Here is a 19,401-nt window from a genome sequence, read left to right as displayed (position 1 = left end):
TCAGCCGTGGTTTGTATTCAGACTGTGAAGCAAACCACACCAAGTGCGTTTGGAAACAGACCGGGACCACCTCAAGAAGTGGGTTTCGTCTGCACCAAGATTCGTTTGTGTGTATTCAGACCTGCACAAAAGGTCAGGATCAGCGTGGGAAAGGAACTCTGGTCCGTTTAAAGCGGACCAAACAGTGCAGGTCTGAATACACCCTAAAGCTCCACAATCTTTGTTGAGGATTCGTGTTGGTTGTTCTACTATTTTCCTTTACAAGGGGGTTTGTCCTTAAACTTCTTTTAATCTTCTAAAATTATTTTTAAATTATGTAAAGGGAAGGCTAACTAGATAAGTTTTGCTTCTTTCTGCTCCTTCTCAAACTTGCATCTTATCATATTGTGCCCCCCCCCCCCCATCCAGCAACCGTTCCATGCTATGTTTTTATTGCTGTGTTTGTTTGAGACAAATCAAACCAAACCAAAAGACAAAGACAGATATCCGCAAAACGTGTCCGTCCCCAAAAAGGGTCCGGCGAGAAACGATGAAACACTGCGCAAGGCATAACAGTTAACATGTCGTTGTGAATTGATGCTTTTATTTTTTACATCAATGCATATTTTAAGCAGTTTACATCGGTATTAAATCGATTTTCGATGCATCGTTACATCCCTACGGTTAATGTTTGTGTTTGCCAAGGTAGGGAATGTTCAGTGTTTGTTCAATGTTGGAATGTTTGCTAAAAGTTTTTTCTTGTCACTGGAAATTTTGAACATGTCCATGTCGGAAAAAACATTAAAACTGTTGACAACCTTGAATGAACCCTGACGAGAAAATCAACATTTGCTACCTTCGCTAATGCTACATTCACACCAACAGTCGGAGAGGTGTTTCTGGCGGCGCGTTTGGCACATTTCTGGCGAGCATTTCGCTACTGCGCCTATTTCGTTGGCGTTGGCTGAATTGAACTATTGGCAGCCAATGGGTGTCACCAAATACGTCACACAGCAGACAAAACGCAGGAAGCGGTTGCAATACACCCATATTGTGTGCAGAACATGTAGCATAGCAATGGAGGATAGCTTTAACGTCACGGTTTGCAGGCACCCGGAGCTGTACGACACAGCAAGTTACGTGTACCGGGACCGGGCCAAAAAGGAGATTGCTTGGAGTAAGATAAGTGTGGAGGTTGGCTTATCTGGTGAGTTTGTTTGTTTGATTGTCGAAGTGTGACACAACCTAGCAATGCTACAATAAAGTTAGCACCACCAACCAAAGCGGAATTCCTCTTATTCCGTTGCGGCACGGCGCGAAACAAATCCCATTGGAGAACCTCGCGAACAAACACGGGCGAGACCAGTGTCTCATAAAAATATTTTCGGTTTGGTGTGAACATAGCATAACACTCACAGTGTCCTGAAAGTCTTCACCTGAAACAATTCATAATAATTCATAATGTCTTACTTTGTTCCAACCATGACACCAGAAGTTTTCAATTCAACCCTTTTTTTATTTTACACAACATAGCAACACAGTACATGTTGTCTTTTTCTGTACATGAGCTTTTTGGGAACATGTGACCAACTCAGGCTGAAGTATACCAATGTCAGCAAAAAGCTTTTGCTTTTTTCATGTTTTTTTTGTATATTCTTCCCTTTAAAAAATATCAATTTCATATGAGGTCCATAAAGTCTCGATTTGGGTTCCCAACCCAAAATTCAGTCTATTTGCCAAGAAACACCACCTATTTCTCAGAAGGTAAGAAAGGCTGCGTGAAAACTTCGGTCTTCCTCTGTCCGAGAGCTACTTCCAGTTAGAGTATCTTTGTGCAAAAGAAGGCACCGACTGCTATCTCTTGCCACTGTGTGGTCACACACTTGCTCTTGAATGACTCTTGAATGGTGGACTGTGCAGTTGGATGTTTTTTATTTAATTGTTTTCCCAGTTAGAATTCCCTTTTTGTGTTATTTGCAGATCAAGTGAAACTGATGTGGTGAATCCACTGTCTTGTATTTTTTTGTGCTATAAAGTGGAACCAACAGGACAAGTCGAGGACGCAACAAGACAAGGCAAGATATCCGCTTGCTGAATGATAGACTTTGAAACAGATACAAAAACTGTCATAGTGGAAACAAAAACGCTGAGAAAAAAATTCTGTGAAACTTTGACAAAAAATAAATGCTTGAAAAAGAAGTCGTCAAAACTGAACACAATATTCACACAATGCAGCCTCAATTTACCCTTCACTCACGCAGACAAACACAATTCAGACACACCCAAAATAACAACCAAAAATCAACAACAATACATATTGTGTATTTTGTTGTCTGGTTTAAATTTAAACCGTGCTTTCCAAGATCCAGTCCGAATCACAGCGCCCCCTATCAGAGTCGCCCTCCCCTTCTTTGGAGAGGACCATTCCACTCATTGATTGACTCCTTTTGTCCCGCACTATACGTCCTAATTTTGGCGCTGCTGCGCTCCCTCGATGACTCGAGAGAGTCTTTGCGCCTCCTTCACTGAGGGAGTATCTCCTCCTTGGCCGGCTCCTGCCTCCCTCCTCCGCAGGGAGAGTCTGGTACTTGGCAGCGGAGGAGGTGTGGGCGCGAGGAGCCCGGCGCAGAATGGGTGTTTCTCGATAGCGGATGGTGGGAAGTGGACTAGGGCTGGCCATGGGAGGAGGCGGGGCTTGGTTAAGTGAGGTGGAATTGTTGCGGTTGGTGTTGAGGAAATCTATCGTAGTGGAAGGAGGGGGGAGAGTGGAAGAGGTTGTAGAGGCAGAAGCGGAAGAGGGGCAAGGGGTCACACTAGGGAGATTCTCCAGAGCAGCTGAGGTGTTTGAGCAAGCTGAGCCTGGTTTAACGGGAGCGGGTTTCCGCTTTGGCCTGCCTAGTGAGCCGGTGGCAGCGGGTGAGGAGACGCTGGCTCGAGCTCTCTCCTCACCCGCTTTCACCTGTTCTTCCGCTCCAGCTGTTGTCCAATGCTGGCTGAGAACAGATGTGTCCGTGGAGCAGTCCGGCAGAGAAGAGTTGGATGAAAGAGTTGTCACGTCCTTCCCTCCTCCTGTTCCACTCCTCTTCTTTGAGCCTCCTGACAGGTCCTCTAATCCAATTGAGCCGAGCTTGGAGGTGCTCGGAGTCACGCTGCATCTTTGCGAATGCTGCCCGTTTGTCTGAGAGTGAACGTTCGTCATCGACATTGACATGCCTTTAACGCCATCTCCTGGGTTACACACCTGTGGGGCATAAAACACAGAAAAAACAGTGACTATTTTGCCCTGATATACACTCACTGAATAGTTGATTATAAACTATAAACACCTGACATCACAACCAGAAACAAATTCATAGTCAGTGCAGATTAGAGCTGTCAAAATGAATCGATAAAGAGACAACTAATCGATTATCAAATGAATCGACAACTATTTTAACTCATTTGCTCCCAAAAACATATAAATATGTTGTATTTTAAATATGACCATGCTCTCAAAGACGTATTTATACGTTTTTTATGCTAGAGCATACATAAGGCCTTGATGCAGCCTCTGAACTGAGAATGCTTGAAACAATGGTAGCTATTACAAAAACGGCCATCAGGTGGCAGCAGAGTATAAAAGATCAACCAGGGCCTTGTTGAAAACAAGCTGATTTCCCCACAGTTCTAGACCGATTTGTGAATAATGATTAAACTTAGCTATATTCTAATGCTAATTGCTGCAAAACTGAAACAGGTAGAAATATACTTTTTATTCCTGACGAAAGAAGATACTTTAATCTTTCTTTTGGTAGGTTCCATGTTTTTATAGCAATAGAACACAATATTATGTAGGCCTTGCAACATCTGTACAATTCCAGTAAAACAGCCGGGAGCGAAGGGGGTTGCTTCAGGGAAAATGGCTGGGATTGAATGAGTTAATAATCAAGTAATTGTTTGAAGCAATTTTTTTATATAAATGTGTCCACATCCTCTGATTTCAGCACGTCATCAGTAAATGTTCACTGATTTCTGTAGTCCTTCATGAAAGGAGACTGATCATCTTCTTTGTTTAATCAAAATAAGACATTTGCAAACTCTGTTTTTACTTTGGAAAACAATGACCGAGCTGGCAATATAGTACAACATCAATCCCACTTTACGAAGCATGAAATGAACAGCAAACACTGCTTAATAAACAGTAATCAGGGAACAAAATGCTTTTGTAATACACTTGCTATACTATTGCAAAATTTAAATCAATCCAATTAGTTGATTAATCGATTGAATAAGATTAATCAATTCTAAAAAAATATTCCATAGTGACAGCACTAGTTCTGTTTATGTACCGGTACAACTGCAATATAGTCCATCCAGTCAACCTTCCTCAAGTTCAAATTCAATAACTTTTGATCAGATAACTTTATTGTGAAATTTTTTCAAGCACTTCACAGCACTCCAGCCAAAATTTAGCATCATGGAAAGCATGTTCACGAATAGTAAGCATCCACGCAAAGTCACCAACTGTTTTTAATATTTGTGTAGGTAAAAAAAAGAAGTGACAACAAGAACAAAAACCACCTCGAACCTCACAACCACCATTCTATATGTCCTATGAATAACACACGCCCGTTTATATTACGCCCCACAAAATCACCCTTATAAGGCGATTTTTTTCCTCTGTACTTCCCCTGATTTTCTAGTATACTTCATTATCAGAGTCAAAATATAAATGCTTTTAAATGCAGGTTAAAAAAATATATAATTTCCCATACCGATGCTTCAGGTTTTTCCAAAGTATTTTTCAAATGATGTATTCAAAAATCTTGCTCTTGCATGTTACACTCCTTTAGTAATTTTAGTAAAACATTTTTTTTACTTTTACCTTTGCAGTACGTGTAGCATATTGAGTTGCGTTGTAAATTAAATGCACTCTATATCAGGGTTTTTTGTTTGTTTGTTTGTTTTTTAAATAACACCTAGGTAATGGTTAACGTCTACACAATGTGAATTTTTTGGTGTTTCTTTGAAACTAATAATTGTTTTTGTTTTTTTAAGTGTTATTCACAGGATTTTACAGTATATGAAATTCTTAACTCTGACAGTTACCTTTGCCAGTCGCGAAAGGCCAGAGGTTGTGATTTCATCAATTTAGGCTGGTTTGTTCGATCAATACTACATAATTTGTAAAAATGTGTTGCATGGAGCAAGAAAGAACCATTACATTTTGGTGCTGGTCTGAAACATACAAATATTGCTTAAATCTTATTAGACTCTGCAGTTGTAATGACTGTCTAACAATTTTAGTAATGGATGTTTAAGTGGGAAGATTTATATCAGTAGTTATTATCATCCTAGTTTGGTATCCCAATTCTTATCTTTGATAGTCTACTCCAGCCTACTCACTTAATAAGAATAATTTTTCCTTTCGTTGAGAAGGAAAGAAAAAAATGCATACCAATTGTGCACACACTGCAAAAGTATTTAATTTGTCCTTACAGCCAACTTTCCCGACCATTTATGACTTCCCTGAGGAAATAACTCAGGACAAAAAGACAATTATCATGTACAGTATTGGAAATTCCATTTAGTACTGTAAGGGCCATATTCTCTTGTTTATGTGAACGGGAAAAGGTGGGGAGTTGCATACTTTTCTGCCTGCACAGATTCTTCCGTCCACTTACTGTCGTACTGTCTTCTTTTTTTTATTATTGCAAAACTTTGCAGTATGCCAACATTGGCACACACCAATACATTGACATAAAAGCTCAGGTGTACAGCCAGAACACCTGCTAACTGGAACTTATGATTTCAATAATCTTGAGCAGGAGTCCCTGACCACCATGCATGGCCGCGTAGACACTGAACAACAACAACTAAATATATATTATAGAGTTGATCAAAGAGTCTATTACAGCGTTTGAGCTGTGATTTTTAGCCTAGAATTAAATTACTGCATTTTCGACGTTTGTTTGCGATCCTCACCGACAATTGGGAGGAGAGATTCAAACATGTTTCCAGGGCAGAATTAAAAGACAAACCTTTAAAGTTATTTTTGGAAGAAAACAAGAATTACCCCAAGATAGGACTGGATCGATGAAGGGACCTTTCACCAATTACAAGAACTACATTTGTCGTAATGACGTAATCATGAGTTTAATCATTTGCTTTTATTTGTATGCCAGCTCGTCAAAGTACTGTATGTCTAAGTAAAACCAGCGCATGACGCAAAAAGCTTGGAGACTGTTGATCTAGAGCACATGAGTCAAGATCCGGTCCTCGACGGCCTGAGTCCTGCATGATTTGGAGGTTTCTCTACTCTAACGCACCTGATTCAATGATCAGGATAATTATCAGGCTCCTGCAGAACTTGTTGATGAGCTTAAATATGAATCAGCTGTGTTGAACGTGGGAAACCTCTAAAACATGCAGGATTCAGGCCCTCAAGGACTGGACTTTGACACCACTGATCTAGAGCTCTGGTCCTCAAGTACCCCTATTTAGCCAGTTTTCCATGTCTCTCTCAGCCAACACAGCTGAGGATTGTTATCAGGCCTGATGCAGAGCTTGTTGATTAGCTGATCGTTTGAAACACCTGTGTTGGCTGTGGGAGACATGGACAACTGGATAGCGGTACTCAAGGACCGCGGTTGAGAACCACTGATCTAGAGCACTGTGGGTAGATAAACCTCCAACCGTGAGTCATAAGTACATTATTCTGAATAATTTTATTGTATTGGTTTTATTTCATAGAATAAAAACATGCTATCCTAAGTTGCCAACCGGAGGGGTCCACATGTCTCAGCTGGCCGACAACACACTGCATCCGCTGCTGCATGGATTTTAAATCCATTTGCAAATATGATTGGGATAAATCCATGTTTCTATGATTTGAAGCCACCCTCAGCTGTCAGTGAGTCACGCCTCTTTGGTGCTAGCTTGTTCCTACCCAGTTTATGCGCAGCGGGTGTGTCAGAAATATGGATGGGAGGAATACCCGTAGTGTGCAAGCCCAGGCACATAAAAAAAGGTGGAATATACTCCTAACAAAATCTTCACAAATGGTCAATAAATCAATTTCAAACGTACACTACAACATTATGAAAGTAAAACTAGAGCACTTAATTCCACTCCTAAGAGGTAACTAACAAGTCATTTCTCGGTAGTGCTGAATGCAGACCCAATTACGTAATTTGGTACTAAAATGTACAGACTTTGAAAGTCACTATTGCGCTGTTGTTGCTTTCCAAATCAAAATACTTCCAAAAAGCAGACATTTTGTGTTCCCAACCTATTAAAACTACAGCCAGATGCTGTTTCGCTTTCACGTGTTACAACGTGACACACTCATACACACACGCTACTCACCAGCTGCTGGGAGCATTGGATAACATAAAACTAAAATACTGCTCTTCCATTCGGTAATATAATTCTATCTCTGTGGTACAATACATTTGTATCTAAATCTGTCGCTTTGTAAACATGTGATTTTTCACCAAAATACCGATCATACTGTTTATAGGGCTGCCACAAACGATTGTTTTGCTAGTCGACTAATCATCAAAAGTAGTTGCGATTAGTCGACTAATTGGAACATATCGTCGCTGTCCTGTGAAAAACATTTATGTCCATTTTTTTTTATTTTTACGTTTTTGGGATGTCTGTGTTCAGGTTCATCTCATAATTGTAAAAATGGCAATAATGGACGTGTTTTTCACAGGACAGCGACAATATGTAAATAGCAGCATATTTAACCAACACGCGGCTGCTCTTTTTAAAACCATTAGTTTACATTTTGAATTCTTTAAAAGTATGTACAAATGATGTAATAATGAAGACCATTAAGATTATAGTACATCGAACTTTGATTAGATTTTGCAAGCTTGTACCATAATTTCTGACATGTTTATAAATTGATGGTGATACTGTGGCTTTAGAATTTCTTTCGCAGTAAATCTTTAGTGTATTTTAAAATTGAATCAAAACAGCACTAAAACTATGAAACTATAATATTTCACTCTTTTTGGGGACTAAGCCTTTTTTTTAAATGTAGGTCTTGACGGTAGTGAAATCAGATGAGTAAAATTAGGAAAATACACTGTAAACACAACCAGTTTTTATTTTGTTTTATTTAACATTTATCCAATAAGCTTTGTTTTGCTTCACTTGTATGTGTATTTTAAAAGCAGTTAATTGATCTACAAAAACAAAATGTGGTATGCATCTGAAATGAAAAAAAAAGAGAAAGAAATCCTTAAAGATTAGGAGGAACTTTTTTTTCAGCACTGTACTGCATATTATAACAAACTATTTTGTGCTTTATTGTGTTGCCGTTGAGGGATTGTGGCAAAACTGTCATGTTTTGCCGAGTTCATAAACGCAACACTGTGCATGGTCGCGACTCGCAAGTCAAAGGAGAGAAAAAGACCTGTGAGGGAGCATGTTCGATGTAATCGCGTTCTGTGGCAAACTGCCAAACTGTTTTGGTTTTAACGCGAGTTTGCTGACTATAAGCCTCCGTAAAACTTAAATAAATAAATAAATATGTTAGCGTGCCAAACAACATCATGTTAATCTCTGGACAAACAGATGGTGAAAGACAGACAGACTCACCTTGTAGCGTATCATCAAGATGATGATGAAGACAAGCACAGAAGCCACTATAATCCCTCCGATGATGATGATCATAGTCCCACCGAGGAATTGGGACTGCATAAAATGGCACCTCATGTACTCTGACTCGGTGGTGAACTGCACACATCCAACCACACGGGTTGCTGTCAGGGAGGTGATGACGTCATCGTAGATAGCGAGCACGCACAGATCGTACTGGCTTCCTGCTGCTAAGTTGTTGACCAGGAAGCTCTTACTTGATGGAGGGATCATTCTGTGTAACAACAGAAAGGGAAACAAAAAAATCATATTATCAGAATTGACATTTTGTGTCACAAGCAGCTTCTAAAACAATCAGTACGTTGACATGCAGTCACTAACCCTTTCAAAACTCCAATATTGGCAGTATTCGGGTATTGAAAGGCCATGTAAACACACACAATTAAAAACTTGACTAAGACCCCATGGGTACCCCCTTTTCTAACCCAAATAATTGGTCATATAAATGTGTACTGTATTGGGGCACCTCCATATTGAACATTTATTTGTGTTCTGTGCATGCTTTGCTTTAGTCGGAAGGAATCTTGGTCTACAGTACAGGAACTACTTGTATGTGCGGCGGCCGTCTTATGTTGCCACTCGCTAAGCAAGCCTAACTTGAATGCATTGATTTCTCTGCGGCGTTTTGACGTTATTTTCTGTCCCTACGGCAAAAATGCTAAATATGCAAGCAGAGGTAAACAAAAATGGAGAAACTCAGACCAAGCACAGCAGCACACTTTTGGAGCGAGGAGGAAACCGGCTACTTTATTAATATGGTGAGTGACATAAATATCATATCTTTTATTGACTGTAGAAAGTTAAAAGCAGAAATGACGTCTATTTGTGTAACAACCTTGTCTGCTGTGTCGCAATTTAGATTGTGATGTGTTTACGGGACTAACTCTGCCCGCTCACACATATAAACGGACTATCTATGTTTCTGGAGCAGAAATTTGACTTTATCCCGAATTTTGACTGCATGCAAACATAGTCAATATCTGTGACTCATATGGTTTTAAAAGGGCACCCAGCCTCAATTACTAAACTTGTCAAGTACTTTGCCCTATTTCCCAATAAAGCCACCCTGGCCCTCCTGCTCATTCAGTATACTGGGTAGGGTCATTGGAATCAAATCTGGGGCCATATCAGTGACTCCGTTTACATGCAGGCAATAACCCGAATATGCTGTTATTCTGGGTGCTAAAAAAACAGAATAAGACCCTGAATTACTCCTTTCATAACCCGAAATTCTTGCTCATATAAACACATTAGGAATACCTCGATTGAACGGTGCATTGTTTTTCGCTGTGCACATGCCCTTCTTTTTCTTTGCTTATTTAAATTTGCAAAGAATATTGGTCTATGTAGTAACGACTTGTATGTGCAGCTCCGTCATACACGCTAAAGGAACCTCGCTTGAATACATTGATTTCTGCATTTTCACGTTATTTTGTGTCTCTACGGCGAAAACTCCACAGAATATGTTTACATGCAGGTAATAACCTGACCTTAAACTGAATATTGACTGCAGTCAGTGAGAGTCTCATCCAGGACTGCCCCATATCACAATTAATATAGTTTTGTCTTGTAAAAACAGCTTCACTGTCTCTTTCATTATCACTGCAATCCCAGTTCACCTACTTTACAGATGTTGTAATGCTATGATATAAATAATGGATGGTAGCCTTGTTAATTTCAAGGATATACATTCAGTAGCTTGCAGTGTACCTTCCGAATGTATTTGCTGGTTAACAACGGTGAGACACTCTATATTTTCTGGAAATGACAAAGAATCAGAAGCTCCACCCGGAAGAAGCATACGTGCACACCGATTCACGATTTAAGAATTCATAAGACATCAGCCATCTTTCTCCACTGATGTGTTGTTAACTATTTGTACATGTACGAGAGAATGCGTTCACCTCAGTCCACATACTGTATTGTGTACTTTGCCAGCAATTCAAGTTGATTATTGGACACTTGTTAATGTGGGAATTTTCCCATTCGTCCTTCACTTTCTTCAAAATGGCTTGTCAGCTTTACCCGATTTCCTCATTAAAATGCTAATGAAATTCCTCATTAAAACCAGTGAGGGCCAGTTCACAGTTCTCGGCCTTTGTGCATTGAGCAGAGCAAAAGGCTGCATTGGTCAAGTTAAGTATCTGCTTTAGAGTTAAGTGAAGGTTAGATGGCATGTAAAGGTTTAGTGGTTAGTATTAAGGCATGGAAAAAGTCAGCATAGGTCATTAGCGTGCCGTTTTAAATAACGCCACATGGCTATAGGTGTGTGTGTGTGGGAGTGCGTGTGCGTGTGTGTGTGTGTGACCATCGTTTTGAGCCTATGAATACTGAACAGGCCATGTGAACACTAAACTGAGCAAGGCTGCTCTCCTCTGTGCTTCTCTTGATGGTTACATTTCTCTCTCTGCAGGTTAATGGCTGCAGTGAATGTCCTACGCTCATACACGCAGCTTGCACACAGATAGACGTATTAATTCCCATATAATTGCTGTGGCTTTTCTTTGTAAATGTGCTGCTGGGTCACACTGGCTTATACACTGTCATTCCCACAAACATGGACCACTATTAACTAACGGTTCATGGCTTTTGCGTGTGCACAAGCAAAGTACTCCTGAGTGTTGCAAGCTCATATACTGTGATATACTGTACATACATAGAAATGGACATTATAAATATATATTATGTAAAACTAATGGTGCTGATAACACACCTTATTTATACAGTTTGTGTGTGAAAATATATACAACTTCAGAGATTGCACCTATTTTTAGGGCCCGAGCAGCTACCGCTGCTACCTTTGTTCGTTGACAACGGCTTGAGTATTTCCAGTGGGTTACACGCCAGAAGCACGGACTTATATACTTGTATTTACTGTATGTGTATATAGGCACAAACTGTGGCATGTTTGCCGTAGAGACACAACATAACGTGAAAACGCAGCGGGGAAATCAATGTACGGTATTCAAGGGCGGCTCCTCTTGCAAGGACGGAGCAACAAGTCGTGACTACATAGACCGTGATTCCTTGCAAATCAAATCAGCGAAGAAGAAGAAAATAAGCCAAAGAAGAAAATAGTGAGCATACGCACAGTGAAAAACATTGCCCCGATCGATTGAGGCATTCCGAATGCATTTATATGAGCAAGAATTCCGGTTATGAAAGGAGTAATCTAGGGCTCTTATTAGGGTTATTGCGCCTGTTTACATGGCCTTACAAAACCCGAGTATTGCCAATATTTGGGTTTTAAAAGGGTTATTGCCTGCATGTAAACAGTCAATAATACCTAAGGCACATCTGGTCTAAACATTTCAGAGGTAGTGATTGGCCATGATCCTGATATTAGCGCAAGCTATAATAAAGCCCCCGTTGAATAAGCTACACGGCGCCTGGTTCCTTTGTCTATTTTTATTTAACATGACCAAAACGAGAGCTGCGTTATCAGCAGCGACCTAAATCAATTGAGGTTGATGAGTGATGACACTCGAAAAAGTTAACAAAAGAAAAACAATTGTATTTATCATAGTATCATACTGTATGCTTGTGGTTATTCTCATTCATCCAGCTCATTGATTTCTCAATCGTTACTGTATTAATACGTGTTGAAAATGTGGAGTGGTTTGTAGCTAATGGTGAGTATGAGTGATATTAAACATTGCTTTTTATTTTGATGCTTTATATATATATATATATATATATATATATATATATATATATATATATATATATATATAAAGCATCAAAATATATATATATATCCATCCATTCATTTTCTTAACCGTTCGTCCTCACTAGGGTCGCTGGAGCCTATCCCAGCTGGCTTCGGGCAGTAGGCGGGGTACACCCTGAACTGGTTGCCAGCCAATCGCAGTATATATAAATATATATATATATGTATATATACATACTTGACTAGATGAATTTTTTTCAGCGTTTCGGTTTTGGCCCAAATTTTTTATTTCCGTGCACCCCTATTATTAAATACTGAAATTTGCGTGGAATTACCTAGACATTCTACTCATTTCAAATGTTTGAAAACTGCACAAAAATAAATAAATAAAATAATCCATATTATTTGATATGAATAAACCATTTTGTTTTTAAAGTAGTGAAAATAGTTACTTTGCCTGGAAATATGGTACTTTTATTATGAAGTAATTCAATTACTAACTCAGTTACTTTTTGAGAAAGTAATGAGTAACTATAACTATACTTTTATAAAGTACAATTTCCGGATACTGAAGATGAGCTTTAGCCATTCAATTTATGTTCAGTTATCATGATTTGGGTTGGGTGTTGGGTAGTTTTTTGCTTTTTCTGTCATGGTTAAGGTTTACTTTGGGTTTTGCTTGATTTTGTCATGTTTCTTTAAGTTTCTGTCATGATCTGTTGTGTTCTGTTTTTCCTTGTGTGTCTCCTTTGGTCTCATTAAGTGTAACCCTACCCTTCCTCGTGTGTCAACCAATCAGTGCCCTCAACCACTTGTGTCTTGCCCAGCTGTGTCTCGTTTTGTCATTAGTGTGTGTGTATATAGGCCCCGTCCACACGAAAGCTAATTTCAATGTATCCTCACAAGTTTCTTATCGTTTAAGCCATTCGTCCACATGACGGCGCGGTTTCGGAGCTTGAAACCGATTACTTTTGAAACCGGGCTCCAGAGTGGAATGATTTCAGAACGCGCCCCGCACGCATTCATCTGGACACCATATGCAGGATACTCCTCCACTGATGACGTAACTATGGCGGATGAGCCGTGTCGTAAAATATTTTGCTTCTTTATTCCCACGTTCAACAAGCGGTGTTGTACTTGAATCACCCGCCATTGTCACTTCTCCTGTGTTTGTCTTTTTCATGTTGTTTTGATGCATGCAAAGCCATGTTTGTTCTATAGATTGCAATAAAGTTAGAAAAAAAAAGTTCATCTTCTTCGCAAGAACTAATATTGCCTATGTCAAGCATGAACTGTATTTGCAATTTGAATAACAATGGCAGCGCTAATCTCTAAATTCATTTAACAGGGTCTATAAATGTTCAAACCTGTTAATAGTTTAGGGTCTACTGACTGCCGTTTAACAGTAGTTCGCTCACGCTGACTTCATAACATATATTCTCATGCAAATCGATATTTTTTGTTTCATATACAATTGATCCTTAATTGTTGAAACTGACAGAATGACAACTTCATCCAAGTGGACTAATTTCTTTGTGCCTGATCTGAATGCTGCTGCCAACATTTGACACTCTGCAGTGGGCAGATGATTGCCTTGGCTGAGGCTATTACACTAATCTATCTACTCCGCTCTGCCAAGCCATCAGCCTAGGGTGCCTGTGTGTGGAACATGTTGGTGTATATTGTGGGTTCATTACACTTTCATTACATGCATGGTATGAGCAAGAGTTCATGATGCTATATGAAAATGTATTTGACCATGATGCCTGTATAAATCTCCAATACATATGTGTGGGAGCTCCATTACGAGAATGTCCCACTTGGCTGGCCATTTTTTTCCAACATTCAACACTGATACACACCCAGGCCCGCTTATGTAGGGCTTGTTTTGTGTGTGTGTGTGTGTGCACGTTTATCACTTAAACTTCCCTCACTCCAGCCTGGACAAAGCCAGGAGGGCAGTGTAATCTCCATTAGTCACTTTCAGCTTTTTGTCTCAAGACGAATGCCTTCATCCATGCACAGATTGGTGAACTATGTTACCAGATTGCTTTGTTTCAGACCATTTCATATGATTAATTATGGGACACAGCCTTCAGGCCACAGCCATGTATGATTCTTCAAGCATTCATGGCAATGATTCAACAGACAAGACATGGGGCTCTGGGCTGTAATGATAGGATGAGGGGCAGAAGCTGAAATTTACTCCTTTTTAGTAGAACCCGGCCAGACCATATGTGACACAATGTCTAATATTTCTGGATTTTTCTGTGTCAATTGCTTTGGGCTAACTCATTAATAGTATTATGCAGCTGCAAATCAATTTTGTTCTGTGGCATCTTGCAAATGAGGTGAACTGAGTTTTTTTATTTTTTGTGAAACCAATTTCAAAATGTCTGGCTGTGCTTTTCTCCTACAAGGAAAATAAACTATAATCTTCTGTAATTTTCATAAATTAATGGTCAAGCGAGACCATATAGTAAGTAGTTTGTAGCTTTAAAGGTGCATCGTAGAGTTTAAAATGTTAATATTACTTCTTTTTCTACACCATGTATGCTGCACCAATGCCCAAATGAATACAAATAGCCCAGACTTTTTAATTGTATCAGAATTAGGAGCAAAGCTTGAAATAAGCAAATTAACATCGCAGTTTAGGAGTCAAATTCAACATTTTGCACCACAATCAAACACACCGAAACTTAAACTGCGAATGAACATTTATGTGGGAAAACACAAACGCCAAATGCTAGGGAAATCCCCCAACACTAACTCTTTACACCCGTGACTGTTCTAAATATGGTTTTAAAAAAAACTCACAGTAGCCATCGCTACCGAGAGTTTGGTAAATATCCCTCCGCTCCTCTGTGCAGGACTCGGGAGATGTGGAACGCAAGCAGCCTCATAGTTCCCTCATAACCGAAAGAGAGCGCGGGTTAAAGTTAGAACCCGTCTCTGCGCCAGACCGACTCAATACCGCAACAAACCTGGTCCATACATGATCACCTAAACTTACCGACAACCCAACGAACGTTAATGTGTCCCTACTACATTATCCCAATGACTGACCTTTGACATGACTCTTTTCCACCTGCTAGTAACATTTCTCTTCAAACATGCTCAAACAACTTAAGTCATCATACATGTCACAAAGGTGAGTTATATTTGAATTTGATCTATACTGAACACAAATATAAACACAACGCTTTTGTTTTTGCTCCCATTTTATATGAGATGAACTCAAAGATCTAAAACTTCTTCAACATACACAATATCACCATTTCTCTCAAATATTGTTCACAAACCAGTCTAAGGCCCTGTCCAGACAGAAGTTCGTTCCTCAATCAAATCTCGTTCACACAGAGGCATTTCAAGACTTGCGTGTGTCCAAAAGAAGACGCTGAGGACTTTTAACGGCTGTGATGTATATGCCAAGTCTGGAGTGGCGCTGTAGCACAGCCACAGGAAGTTAACGGAAAGCGTAGAAGAATCAGCGAAGAAGACGAACACTTTAAAAAAAAATATTTTTGCAATCTACAGAACAAACATGGCTTTGCATGTATCATAACAACATGAAAAAGACGAATACAAGAGAAGCGACAATGGTGGGTGATTCAAGTACAACACCACTTGTTGAACGTGGGAATAAAGAAGCAAAATATTTTGCTGCAAAAGCATAAGCAAGCTAAGGAGGCTGTGCAAAACGACTACGACACGGCTATCCGCCATAGTTGTTGACAGAATGACGGTTCGCGTGCAGTCATGCGAGAATAGGCGCATGCGTTGTTGTCGAGCTGCGACCATTACGTCATCGCTGGAGGAGTATCCTGCATAAGGTGTCCAAACGGACGCGTACGGGGCGCGTTCTGAAATCTTTCCACTCTAGAGCCCGGTTTCAAAAGTGATCGGTTTCAAGCTTCGAAACCGCGCCGTCATGTGGACGAACGGCTTAAATGGTAAAAAAAATTGTGAGGATACATTGAAACTGGCTTTCGTGTGGACGGGGCCTAAATCTGTCATAATGAGCACTTCTCCTTTGCTGAGATAATCCATCCCATCTCACAGGTGTGCCATATCAAGATGCTCATTAGACACCATGATTAGTGCACAGGTGTGCCTTAGACTGCCCGCAATAAAAGGCCACTCTGAAAGGGGCAGTTCTGTTTTATTAAGGTGGAAACCAGTGGTTTTATAACAAAAATGTAATTAAAATTTCTTGTCAAAATGAACACTGCTTGCTTATTTATTTATTGATTGATTGATTGATTGATCAATCGTGTTGTGTATCGCTCCATCCGTAGGAGCTGCAGTCTGCCGAGAAATGCAAATGACACAGTTTTGATTTGAACTATCTTTAAATTTATATAATTCGTCTGAGCTATATTTAACATGCACTATTGGCATTGAGATTGCAGTAAAATCAACTTCAAAGTTATTGTAAAGGGGGTTTATCCTGGGAGCTTGAAAAACCTCTGCACCACTGGGTGCGGCCATCATAATTGACTTAATTACCCAAATGTGTGAGTAATTGTATAGTTTTTTGTCTTATTGATGTGACTGGTAGGTCATTGGTCCATTGTGTACTCTCGTACAAAGTGGGCCAGGATAGGCTTTAGCCCTGTGACCTGGAATAGGCTTAGCAGTTGAAAATGGACAAATGGTTTCGATCTGGAATATAAACCAAGCAAGCACAATTCTATAACAACCTAGCCAAATATAACGCATAGATACAGAAGAAGCTTAAGATCACTTTTAACATAGTAATTAATGATAGTTAAATTACTAGTACTACCGCATCGCAGTTGATCTTAAAGCTCATGTGTATTACCTAACAGATGGCACAGTGCCCCACTAATAGATTTAAGTCTCACAGGGAGATGGAAAACACCTCAGAGCCTTGCTTCTTATCTCTGTTTCACCATGCATAATGCCCCCAATGACAGAATTAATGGATAACAAGCGCCCACACAGATTGTAGTCAGAGGTGGAACAAGAATGTTGAGCCCAAGACAGGTGGGCATTGTTAACACCGCCCCCTGACTCCCTGCCCCACCCCACCCTCATTTGTTTCTATGCTACAAGACATTCTGACAATACTTATTGTCAAAGTTAAAGCTAATTTAGGGGTTTAACTACACTGCAAACAGCAATTTCAGAAACTGTCATAATAACAATTTTGTCAGCTTCTGATCTGTATATCAGGTTTGTTAGCCTTATAAACACAAACACTACGTTTTCTCTTGTGAATGTTGACAAGGTACACCAAATATATAAAATGCCAGTATGATGCAGTGCAAAGACTGGAATTAAGACAAATAGAAAGAAAAATGTTGGGAACTGTGGAACTTGCTAGAATAACAGAGCTGACAGGAGTTCAGTTCTTACGATGCATTTCTTAAGAAGCAAGAATCAACCAAGAGTGGGTGTTAGTACTGTACGCTGCAGTGCGGTCTGTTGCAAGATTATCCCTCCCTCCCCCAACAACCCAAACTGAGTTCATTTATGCATTTAATTTGAGGGTTGCGTCAGGGGCAGTGGATAAAATATAAGACTTGAACAACAACAAAAGACTCAGCAGCAGAAAAAGCAAAAAGCTGCACTAAAGACGATGTTTTTGGTTACTGAGAGGACCACTTCCCATCAACTTCCTGAGCATACTGTGTTGTGTGCTGACACGGTCTACCTGCACAGGGTAAATTATGCCCCACAGCACTCAGCCACTAGTTGTGAATATTTCATAATCTTGGGCTTCTGGACAGCGTGCATTTTTCATCCATGGCAAGCTCACGGAGAAAAGCTTGGGATTGGCTGACCAAAATCGGATAACATTATGAGGTTTTGAGGCAACTCTGAATGAATTTTGCAATCATGACTCTTGAGCCTCTCCAGGGTCATCTCTGGAAAAACTTGCTTTACTGTTTCAAAACACCATCACAAGAGTGTACCTCTCAAGAAAAGAGTGGCCATTGCACTTTGGAAGCTTGCTACTGACACAGAATACAGAGGTATACATAGTATTCAAATGACGTCACCAACCCCCACCTATCGAGCCAGCAGGCCCTTGGTGGGGCAAACGGCCAGCGAGACAACGCAAGCAAATGCTGAGGAGCGCTCGTGTTGCTTACAAGTTACTTTGATTCATTCATTTGTTCATTCATTCCGGATTTTCACGAACCGCTTCACAATGGTGCAAAAATATTGCCGCACAAAGATGTGAAACGAAGCTTCTAGATTGTATCACACAACGTCATTTGCCCCACATTGTACTGTATGCCGTTCACGGCTCAATGGAATGTCAAATGAGAATGGACAAAGAGGTGTCCGGAATTGCAAAGATACATCGAAAGGATTTCCACCCGACAAAGTCTACCAAAGTGTGTTTTGACCATTTTGATTAAGGCAAGTGTCATTGTAAAATGGTAAAAATGCTTTTACCATAATGCGATCGTGATATATGTGAGCTGCTAGCTCTGCCTAGCTCTGGCTTAAAATAGATCTGGTGGTCAACATGTTCGATTTTGATATCTCTCCATATACCCTATTTAAGGTCTCTTATTTTCCTTTCCCAGCAGCCCAAAAGTTGAAATTGTTGTTAAAGTGTACGCAAATAAGTGATGAATCAACAATGTTGTTGCTGTTTTTGTTGTAGCATGCTAGCGCAGCTAGTGTAGCTAGCATGATCTGGGAACTAGCCAACTTGCCGAGATTCTTCACCTCAAATTCACAATTGATGAATGCACATAGCAACCAATAAAAGCCGAAAGTACAGAAGACGCAAGAATGTCCGTGTTTTGGGAGCCATCCTACCTCAGAGCCATGTTGCCATGTCGTCCCTCGGCAAATGTTTGTAATCCAATCGATTCCACTAATCAAAGGTTTCAACGTGTACCGCTGCAAAGAGTGTTGAGCTAAATCTTCCGCATACATCTTGCTTACACAAGTAACGTTAGAGGAAGCTATGGGTAACATTCGGTGTAAACACAATACTAACAGAGCTGAGTCCGATGGGAAGTTGACCCACCATGAGGGGCGGGCTCACGATCCCGTCAGTGAATACTATATGAAGGCCATCTATTTGGTGTTAGCAAGACGACAGTATGGCG

The 19,401-nt window shown here is 40.1% G+C and overlaps 1 protein-coding gene across 1 annotated transcript in view; it reads right to left on the bottom strand.

Annotated features, from left to right (window-relative positions):
- Positions 1–1,475: 1,475 nt before the first annotated feature.
- Positions 1,476–19,401, bottom strand: part of lrfn5a (leucine rich repeat and fibronectin type III domain containing 5a) — a 155,094-nt gene continuing 137,168 nt past the window's right edge. The window contains exons 9-10 of the mRNA XM_086095453.1: positions 8,572–8,845; positions 1,476–3,220 (exon numbers count right to left, since the gene is read on the bottom strand). Of these exons, the coding sequence (XP_085951579.1) occupies positions 2,324–3,220; positions 8,572–8,845 (1,171 nt within the window). The 3' untranslated portion in view covers positions 1,476–2,323. The remainder of the gene's footprint in view (positions 3,221–8,571; positions 8,846–19,401) is intronic.

The sequence above is a fragment of the Leptonotus elevatus genome, chromosome 14 (genome assembly GCF_054856555.1).
Source record: "Leptonotus elevatus isolate MCC_2025b chromosome 14, RoL_Lele_1.0, whole genome shotgun sequence".
NCBI classification, from domain to species: Eukaryota; Metazoa; Chordata; class Actinopteri; order Syngnathiformes; family Syngnathidae; genus Leptonotus; species Leptonotus elevatus.
This window is presented reverse-complemented; position numbering and strand designations above follow the sequence as displayed.